Here is a 10,627-nt window from a genome sequence, read left to right as displayed (position 1 = left end):
GCCATTTTGTGCAGTTCCGGAGGCATTTTGTGCCATTCCAGAGGCATTTTGCCTGGAAAGGGCTAATAAATGTGCGCTCTCTCGGCGTTTTGATTTCTAAAATATTGTTCTGGAGCCCCTGCAAGGCATGCCACTGCTTTTTGTTGTGGTATGATTTGTTTCATGCCCGTTCTGGGCGGTTCTGGCCCGTTCCGGCTTTTACCCTGTCCCGTTGATTTTGGAGCCATGGCAACCAAGGGGCCCAGCCCTTCCTGACCGCGGCTCCTCGCGATGTAGCCAACGCGGCGTGTCATAATGGCAGGAGTCTTTGCACCCGCAGGCGCGTCTTAGCTTGTCAGTTTCACTAGCAGGGGAATACAGTGTACTTTCACCTGCGATCAGCGAGTTCCGCGCACCCACAGGGGAAAGTAGACTGTATTCCCCTGCTACTGAAAGGAGGGGAGAGCTTCAGCCTTGGAGGGGGGGGGTCTGAGCGGGCGATGCTTGTGTGTGTGTACTGCTTTCAGGCACTTCAAGGGAGGGGGAGGGGGAGGGGCTTAGCTTGGTGCTTGCGTGTCTGCTCATTCCCGTGTCCATGTGAATGCTGGGAACTTATTCATAGACACTTCAGGAGCCCTCACCAAGATGGCGGAAACGCTCGGCCGAAGTGTGGTGAGTGTCTCTGTGTCTCTTCCGCCTCGCTTTCTTTGGCCACCTGCACCAGATCATAGAGATGAAAAAACTAGAGTATTAATCTAAACTTCCGGTAAAATCGGAAGATCACCTATGTTTATAGCTCCCACGTGGCACCGCTTGGCACGTGTGTGGTGTTATTTTTAAACACCAGGACTGCTTTTTTGCCTCACCCAGCATGGCGGCCTCGGCGTTTCGCTGTTTCCCAGACGCCTTTTCGTGAGAGGGAGGAAAAATGTCATCTCACTGCCCTCCAATCATGTTCTTGGCTTGGCTTGGCTAGGATTCCCACGGCAACTGGGCCTGGGAAGCGCCTGAGGATAGCGAAGAGGAGGTTCCCAAGATTCCATGGGGGAGGGGGTTGAAGGAAAACGAGTGGGTTGTCCAGTGGGCAGCAGTAGGTTCCCGCGTGTGGGTTGCACGTGCGAATTGTTGCAAAGTGAAACGTGAAGAAGGCTGAGGACGCATGGAGTAAGCGTGCAACAAGAGTGAGTTTGCAAAGGGTTTTGGCATTGCATTCCTTGGACTGTGAAGTGGAATTTCCATGTCCAGTGGCAGCCTGTCTCTGAATTTGAAGGGGGGGGGTGTCCTTTCCTTTGGCTGACCACTGCTGGATACAGAACGCTGGCTGCTCGTTTAACATTTAACAAATTTTGCAGAGTAGGGACCTGCCTTTCAGTATAGATTCTGTAATAAGAGCTCAATAAGATTTATCCCTTGCTGCCTTTGCACAGATCTAAGTGGGAGGAGAGCTGAGCTCTGGTGCCCTCCACAGTCAGAAAGGAAGAGATTGGAATCAGCAGCTGAGAGGGATCCGCACCCTGGTCGTTTGGACCCTTTTGCTGTTTTCTGGATCTTGTTTTCATCTGTGCTCTGCAACAGAACACTCTGCTCTCCTTAACCTTCTGGCTTCCCTTTTATAGGGCTGCCCCTCCTTACATGTGTTTCTCCTCCTGCCTGCTCCACTTTCTTTGGCTGCCACAGACTAATCTGCCTCTGGGATTCTGGTAGATGTACCTTCTTGGGTGGGGTGAGAAAAGCTGCATCTGTCTGAATTCTCCTGCTATGCCATTGCAAGAATTTACAGGGAGGCCTGCCTACCTCTGCATCTGGTTACAAGGAAAGGAACCAAACTTTCACCGAACTGGACCATTGGTTCAGCAATGTTAGTATTGCCTACTCCGGCTGGCAGCGGCTTTCCAGGGTCTCAGGTGGAGGTCTTTCACATCACCTGCTTCCTGGTCCTTTTAAATGGAGATTCTGGGGATTGAACCTGGGACCTTCTGCATGCCAAGCATGTTTGCTTCATTTATAGCCCACCTTTCTCACTGAGACTCAAGGCAGGTGACAAGTATAAAAACCCAATTGTGGTGTAAGGTGTTCTTACAAGCGCTGCTCCACAAGAAAAGGAGAGTAAAGCCATTTCAATGATCCATTTGGGGTTGAGATGTTGCGACCTGCTTGTGGGTCCCACAAGGGTATTCTGCCCTCAGCTGGTAGACCAGCTCTTAAGTGATGGTTGCAGTGGAGTTGGGCTGTGATCGAGAGAGGGAATTGCAGGGGGGTTGCAGAGAGGGCAGCCTGCTTGCCCGGTCTTTGACGGGGTGCATCATCCTGAACGTGTGGCAGATCTTTTTGCCATAGCTCCTGATAGACAAGAAGGCACCTGAACTGTTTTTCATGCTTCACAGACCACTTGCTGGAGAGGACCCAACCTGTCACTGTGAGCAAAGTGTGTCTCGCATTCCTGTTTGGTTGGTTAAGCTCCGTTTTATTTTAATTTTTGTGCCCCAGACCCTGCTAATTTGTGCTGAAGGTTCAGACTTCTGGGGGGAAAACAAAAGCAAACCTAGAGTGTTGGGAAATGTGACGTGATTTCAGGGGGGGAGGGGGATTTGGTCTGTGACTTCCCCATTTGTGGGCATTGAGAACCATCCAAACCTGTCGCCATGGGCACAAAATTGCCCATTTTTAATCTGGAGCATGCCTATTATTTTGGGTTCGGTGGAACACATGTAGGATGGTTCTGCTGCAGTCGTCTTGTTTGGGGGCTTCCTAGAGGCACCTGGTTGGCCACTGTGTGAACAGACTGCTGGACTTGATGGGCCTTGGTCTGATCCAGCAGGGCCTTTCTTATGTTCTTATGATCTTCCCAATTTGCACCTGCGGTTGCCTCCCCATTCTGATTCAGCCACCCCTTGTTTGCTGCTAGGGAGGAGGAGTCTACCGAAACGTAGGGTACCCAGGGTCTTTGCCGCAAAGCGACAACAGAAAGGTGGGGAAAGCTGAGTGCAGAATTCAGTACCCTCAGAATCTTTGTTCTTTTTTCCTCCCCTCAGGTTTCTAGTCCTTAAGAACATGGGTAGGCAAAGCCTGGTGAAAGTGGAAAGAAGAACCCTTCCAATTATGGGGGGCAGTGCTTTGGCTTCTCCATGACACACACACAAATCACAAATCTTGTGGTACCCAAAGGCTAGCAAATTGATGTGGCTGCATACTCTTCTGTGGGCCCCACCCCACTTCATCAGAGGCTGAAAAGTTTGCTTCCAAGTATACACCAGGGGACAATCTGAAGGCTACTAAGGGGGGCTGGAAGGCCAATATTCCAAGATAGGCACATGTTACATTACATTGCAGTGCTCACATGAAAACAAGCCAGTCAGAAAAGTTGTTGATCCCGTCCAAGTAGGTATCAACCACGCCCAACTGCTGAAGAGCTGGCTGAACGTCAGGAGCTGGCCGCTTCCAGTCCTTATTGAGCCTAAGCTCAATGTCAAAACCATGGATGGATTCCAAGTTGGTGATTGTCAAGAAGTTGAGGTCCCTGGATTTCATGGTTTTCTTGGTTCAGGCCAATTTTGTGCTATTGGGATTTTAGACCAGCAAAATAGTTCCATTTTGAAAGCTGCTTCTGGGGAGGGAACAAGATAGGCAACCAGCTGCTTCTCGTTAAACCTTTCTCTCCCCTTTCTGGAATGCAAGGCCGTATGTTGTCATGGTAACTAATTGGTCAGCCATCATGACGATGTCCGGGTGCAGGGAGTTCTGCAGGCTTCATCACCTGAACACGTCAATTAGTGAGTCAGCATTCTGACCAAGCAATTAATCAACCATTAAATTACTTTCATTTTCTCATTGGCTCTTGAGCTCACGCCATTGAGAAAACGATCATAAAACCAGATCAGTTCTGAGCCTAATTATGCTCGTTGGGGGCACAGCAAGAAGGCTGTGCAGGCGGCATCACAACCCATTCTGATTTTGGCCCTAAGGGGAAACTCTGGTCAACTTGACCTGCTTGGAGAAACTTTGGACAATTTGTGAAACTCTTGAATGTGGAAGCATCTTTGGAAGTTGGTAACTATAAACCTGATGCAAGAAATCTTTGCCAATCCTTTTGAATCAAAAAGGCTTTTGAATGTATTAGTTAGCTATGCTAAATGGTTTATTATTTTATTGCCTATCACTTCATGAAACCCTTTTTCTTTCCTGTAAACCAGCATAAATCTGATAAATAAATTGTTAGCCTTTAAATGGATTGTGTCTTTTGACCTTGGGATTCCAAGCCTAAATCCAAGTGCCTTGTATGTGTTTTGACCACGCTATAATTGTGCAAACTCTTTTGGGAAATGTGAACAGTCCTGGCTAGGTCACAGCCTGGCAGGAAAAGTGTCGCACTGAATTTGAAGCTTGGCAGGGGTTACTCTGGACCCTTACCTGGAGGTTTAACTTTTGGTCCAGAGTTGGTGGCAGCTACTCATTGAACTTGGGGTGGAAGCCCGGAGTTTAATGTTTTGCTTTTTGGGAAACTTTTGACCACCCTAATACCTAACCAAAGCAGCCCAGCTGGTGGAGGCTGGCTAGAGCTCTTTGACAGTGATTCTCCTGGACTCTTCCTTTGAAACTCTTCTGCAGAATGACCTCAGCCTTGGGTTGTCAAATGTCCATGGCCCCCCACAGATGGTTTCTGAGTGTTTTTTAATGTCTGATTTGTGTCTTTACTCTTTTGCTAAGACTGTAGCGTTTGGTCAGTATCGCGAGTTCAGCGGATTTAATCAGATGCCCAAGAAATTCCTCCAGACAGCAGCTTATGCAAAAGTGCTCCTTTATTCACAGTGCAGTTAGTATGCTCTATATACAAATTCCAGCAGAGTCTCCGGCTTAGAAGTATATTCAGTCCAACAGCAAACCCTAGTGGCTGTGCTCCTGATATACACATCTCAGGTATAGTTAATTGCCTGGCCACCTGGTGTATTGCATCACACCACCGGTTCCATCCAGTTCTCTCCAGTCCACTCTGGGGCAAGTCATTACTACAAGCTTGCATCAGCAAGATCAAATGGATCTGACAGCTCCTTCTCAGCTGTACTGTCAAAATAATATAGCATGCTTGTATATTCTTGACACTCCTTCTCAAGCATCTATATTATTTTTACCAGTTGTTTAAATCTGTCACAGGTCACAATCTTAGTGAACAGATCTGCCACGTTGTCTTCACCTTTACATTTCATAATACATACATCATTTCTGTTAACAGCATCTACCACATTCCCATATCTTATTCTGATATGCTTGCTTCTATTCTTGAAACTTTGCTCTGTTCCAAGCTGCACGGCTGCTGCATTGTCTGTATATATTATTATTGGCTTTTCCACAGTTACATTCAGTTCTGTCAATATACATTTGAACCATTCCATTTGTGTTACAACTTCACTTAACGCACTAAACTCGGCTTCACATGTACTTAGTGCCACAAATGTTTGTTTCTGCGACCTTCAATGAATTGGAGCTTTGCCTAGATATATTATGAAACCTGAAATGGATTTTGCACCTTCTTCATCGCTCCATGAAGTTTCCGCGAAACCAAACAAGTTCCCACCACTTGCATCTAGGCACAGTTGTTTATTTGCTGTCCCCTTAAGGTACCTTAGGACCGTTTTTGCCACCTTCCAATCACCTTGTGTTGGATTTATATTTTTCTTGCTCAGGCAATGCACTGCCTGAAATATGTCCAGCCTGGTCCAACATGACAGGTACAACAGGCTTCACACCAGGGACTGATATTTTGTCCTGTCACAACCCTGTGACTCTGCTGTACTGCTTTCAAAACCTGGCACCATAGGGGTTTCTACTGTGTTGGCATCTAGCATACTGAACTTCACCAGTAGCTGTTCTATTTTATCAGTTTGAGACAAAGAATACATGCCATCTGAGTCTCTGCTGTCACATCTAAGTTGTGTTTTATTGGCCCCATAAACTTCAGCTTAAACCGGCTGCTTAGTTTCTCTTCAAAGTATGCCTTCTCACTTTGATTATTGGTGCCTAAACAAAGATCATCTATATACGCCAATAAATACGTTTCCTTTGTTCCAGAACACCTTTTGAACAAACAGGCATCAGCTTCACACTGTTCAAAACCCATTTGCTTAATAGCCTCAGTCAAGCAAATATTCCATTCCCTTGCTGACTGATGCAGCCCATATAAAGCTCTGTTCAGCTTTAAAACCATGCTCTCCTGTTGTAGCTCATAACCAGGTATTTGCTGCATAAAGATTGTTTCTTTTAATGGGGCGTTTAAGTAGGCTGTCTCTATGTCATAGACCCTTTAGACCTGCCGCTGCTAGCAAAGACTTCACAGATTCATTTAGAGCAGCTGGGCTAAAAACTTCATCGTAATTAACATGTTTCTGCTGATTGAAACCTTTACACACCAGCCTTGCTTTTCTTTTAATGTTGCCATTTGCCAATGGCTTCAGTTTGTAAACCCACCTGCAACCTATTACCTTTGCACCTTGAGGTAGCTGTGTGGGTGTAACGACCTTGTGCTCTTTCAAGGAAGCAATTTCACTGTCCATGGCACCTAGCCATAAGTTCCTTTTAGACTCTCCCAGTGATAAAACCTCCTCATAGCTGCTTGGTTCCACAGCTTGCACATTAAACACAAGTTCACAGTCTTCAAACCCAAATATCACAGGTTTGACACCTTTTGTGCTGCGGCTTGATACTCTAACCATTTCCCCCTCTGCCCCTTCTTCTTCTTCTGTTGCTGGAGGTTCTGGCTGCAATGCCACCCTCCCTGGGCTTCTTTCAGGAGAACTGCTGTTATCAGCTCTGGAATCCAGCTGCTCACTAATTGGTAAAGTGATTAGGTCAGGCTCCTCTGAGCCATGAAGCCGGTTCCAGTTAAAAGACTCCCCAAAGGTAGCAGATCTACTGAGAGTTATGCGATTGAACTGATCTGCAAACCGATAGGATTTTGCCGCATTCTGGTATCCCACAAAAGTTAAAGGCTTTGATGTGTCCTCCCGCCCTTCTGTGCTTTAAAGGGATATTAACCCATGCCTTCACACCAAACACTCTCAAGTGCTTTAGACACGGATTCCTTTTGTATAGGGCTCTGTATGGGATGTTGTCTATGCTAGAAGTCCATAGACGGTTAATGAGATAATTGGACACCTTCATAGCTTCTGCCCAGTACCTCGGCTTTAAATTGGCATCCTCTAGCAACGCCTGAGTCATTGTTTTGAGATACTGGATCCTCCTCTCTGCTATGGAATTTTCTTGGGGGACGCATGGGTTAGCCAACCTGTGCTCTATGCCCTTACTCTCTAACCACCTGGTTAGTTCATGGGATAGATTTTCACCCCCCTGTCAGTTTGTAAACTTGCCACCTGGAGACCTAACTGTCTCTCCACCTTCCTTATCCAGTACTTTATGGTCTTTGCAGTTTCACTTTTCTGCTTCAGAACATAAAGCCATCCAAACCGAGTGTAATCATATGTTATGGACAATGCCCATCGGTTCTTGGACACACTCTCTGGGAAAGGACCGCAGAGATCCAAATGGACCACTTCTAGGGGTCTATTTGTCACTCTTTTGCTTTCTTTGGCCACTGGGTGACGTCTGCTCTTAACTGACTTGCAGACAGTGCAGTCTAAAAACTTACTGCATTTATTTAAGGTGACATCCTCCTTACCTAGCAAACTCAAGGTTTTTAGACTGGGTGGTACGTCCGAACGTACGGGCGCCAGGTGGGTGACTGTGGAGAGCGAGGGAGTCAGGTTCGAGTTCTGGACACACACACCCACGCGGGGCTGTCGTAGGGTCTATGATCTGGTCTGGACGGCGAGGGTGGGCAAGAGACTTCTTTGCGCTGGGGTGAATAAGGAGACCGTGGGACGGTCAACTTTGGTAGGATACTGGGGGAGCCTGGAGAGAGCGTCCGCCAGTACGTTTTGCTTGCCCGGGACATGTTTGAGTACAAAACGGAATTTGGAAAAGAAGTCAGCCCAACGAAGTTGCTTTGCGGACAGTTTATGGGTCCCAGTTAGTGCCTCCAGATTTTTGTCTCTTTCCAGACTTCAAAGGGGACCCGGGGACCCTCAAGGAATTGTCGCCATGTAGTCAGAGCATGGTAGACGGCGGCTGCTTCTTTTTCCCAAATGGGCCAGTTGAGTTGGGAGTGCGCAAACGTTTTAGAAAAATAAGCGCAGGGGTAAAGTAGACCATCATTTCCCTGCTGCAGAAGGGCACCTCCCATGGCTACATCCGAAGCATCTACCTTAATATAAACATACGATCAGGATCAGGATGTTTTAAAACTGGTTCAGAGGTGAACAAACGCTTAAGGGTATCAAAAGCAGTTTGACATTGGAGAGTCCATAGAATTTTGGCTGTGGGCAGAGAGGCGGAAGCCGCCTTGCCTTTAGTTTTGAGGAGATCAGTGATAGGCAGAGCAATTTGGGCAAAGTTGGGAATAAACCCCCGATAAAAGTTCGCAAAGCCAAGAAATTGTTGCACTTGCTTACGAGTTGAAGGGGGAGCCCAATCAACGACCGACTGGACCTTGGCGGGGTCCATGGTGAGACCTTGGTGTGAAACAATATAACCCAGAAATGTCAATTCGCATTTGGATACTTTAGCATAGAGCTGATTGTCCCGGAGCCGTTGTAGAACTTCTCACACCAAAGCTACATGCTCTTCCATGGAGTTAGAATAAATGAGGATGTCATCTAGATAAACCACCACGCCCCGGTATAACAAATCATGGAGAATTTCATTTATGAATTGCATGAAGACCCCCGGAGCCCCCTTTAATCTGAAGGGCATGACAAGGAATTCAAACATACCAAAACAGCTGGAAAAGGCTGTGAGGGGCTCATCCCCGTCACGAATGCGGACTCTGTAATAGGCTTCAACTAAGTCCAGTTTGGTGAAAATGCGCCCCTCCTTTAGCTGTCCCAAGATATCTGAAATTAGAGGGATGGGGTAGGCATTAGTCTGAGTGACAGCATTGAGCTTCCAAAAGTCAATGCAGAGGCGCAAATCGCCTGTCTTTTTGCGGACAAAAAAGGCAGGAGCCGAGCAAGGAGCTGAAGATGGTCGAATGAAACCACGAGCAAGGTTTTTATCCAAAAAGTCTCGCAATACAGTACGTTCGGCAGTGCTCATGGGATATATTTTACTTTTAGGCAATTTACCGTACCCCACTACTTCAATAGCACAGTGGGGGGAATGCACGAGATAAAGTGTCCGTTAGAACAACAAAGCGAGGCAGCTGCGAGAAGCCGCGAGAAAGTCATAACACCTCAGAGGAGCCGAGGAGCCGAACGGGCCCGCTCCTGACAGTCCCTTCCCTCCCCAAACCCCGCCCTCCTCAGGCTCCGCCCCCAAAACCTCCCGCCAATGGCAAAGAGGGACCTAGCAACCCTAGCCCCAGCCTTGGAGAAATAATGCATTTGGGATTCTGTTTCCCCTACCCCCCCCCCCCAGGTAACTGGCTGTATCAAAGGAAATGAATCCATGTTTGTTGTACGCTCTGTCAGACAAAGAGCTTTGCATGGAGGATTAATTGCCAGCAGTGGCTAAGTGCCCACTTCTTTTCATACAACACTTCAGCTAAGCTGAGCCAGAGTAGAGCTATGGGGGAAAGGAAGGGGAAGGAGGGGGCAGGCTGATATGCGGGGGGGCTGCTGAAAGTCTCCCACTGCCTCTCTTTCTTTCTTCCTTCCCAGGTTCAGGCTTGGACAAGGAGGGATGTTCAAGGAAGGAAGAGGGGGAAGGGGTTTGGGGAGCAGGATGACAATAATTACATCGTGACAAGTGACAATAATTACATCGTGTGTTTTGATTATTTTGAGCACTGTGCTTGACTTCTTGTTTCATTCGTGCTTACAACAACCCTGCAGCGTAGGCCACCTCGTACTGCGAGGTTGAGAGTGGCAGAACCTGGAATTCTTTGGCTGTCGTCTTAACGGCCTACCTTGCAGTGCCGTCATAAGGCAAGAATTGTGCCGAGCGCTCCGGAAGGCTCACGAATCACTCTGTGTCGTTCTCTCTTTTTCCGCGACAGGCTGGCCCAAATTCCACATCCAGGTGTGGCACCAAGACTCCTTTGGGCACTGCGAGCTCTATGACTATAGCTTCTGCCACGTACCCTCGCGCCCCGGCTTCCACCAGCTGGACTGCATGACTTGGCGCCCCCTGGGCTCCTGGCAGGAGCAGCTCTCCCAGTGCTTCATGGGTGGTGGCCCTCAGTTGCTCAATAGCGACCTGATCTACACGGGGGCCGACCGCTATCGCCTGCAGACATGCGCTATGGGCACTGTCCACTTGCAGCTAGCCGTTCTCCTGCGGAACTTTGACCGCTATGGCATCGAGGCATGAGCATGGGCTGTGCTGTGCCTTGTTGGGGGGGGCGGTGATGTGGCTTCTCCCTTTCGTTCCTTTCAGTGCTCCTTCATTGTCATTTTGGGAAAGAAAGACTTCTGCTGCCAGGACATCTGCTCTGGCATGGGTTGATTGGCAGGTGTACAGGCCAATGGGACCTCGCTAGAGCCTACCCAGGGTGTGGCAACTTCCTTCTGTTAGTTGTTAAGTTGCAGACATTCTGGGTTCTGCCCTCTACTTCGAGGCAGAAAGTGGGGGTCTAATGCATGGCTCTAAATCAGGGAGGGCT

General features: G+C 48.0%; 1 protein-coding gene across 1 annotated transcript; it reads left to right on the top strand.

The window, feature by feature from the left end:
• The first annotated feature begins 624 nt into the window (after positions 1-624).
• On the top strand, positions 625-10,335 carry B9D2 (B9 domain containing 2). The gene is made up of 3 exons (XM_056845738.1): positions 625-651; positions 956-1,094; positions 10,022-10,335. Exons 1-3 carry the CDS (start codon positions 625-627, stop codon positions 10,333-10,335), a joined length of 480 nt encoding a protein of 159 aa, XP_056701716.1.
• The last annotated feature ends 292 nt before the right edge of the window (positions 10,336-10,627 follow it).

The sequence above is a fragment of the Euleptes europaea genome, chromosome 3 (assembly GCF_029931775.1).
Source record: "Euleptes europaea isolate rEulEur1 chromosome 3, rEulEur1.hap1, whole genome shotgun sequence".
Classification (NCBI taxonomy): Eukaryota; Metazoa; Chordata; class Lepidosauria; order Squamata; family Sphaerodactylidae; genus Euleptes; species Euleptes europaea.
The sequence above is the reverse complement of the archived record's forward strand: the minus strand, read 5'-3'. Positions and strand labels throughout refer to the sequence as shown.

Coding starts and splice junctions, on each gene's coding strand:
- B9D2 (XM_056845738.1), top strand. CDS start 625: ATGGCGGAAACGCTCGGCCGAAGTGTG. Junction 652..955: donor AAACGCTCGGCCGAAGTGTG/GTGAGTGTCTCT, acceptor TGGCTTGGCTAG/GATTCCCACGGCAACTGGGC. Junction 1,095..10,021: donor TTCCCGCGTGTGGGTTGCAC/GTGCGAATTGTT, acceptor TTTCCGCGACAG/GCTGGCCCAAATTCCACATC.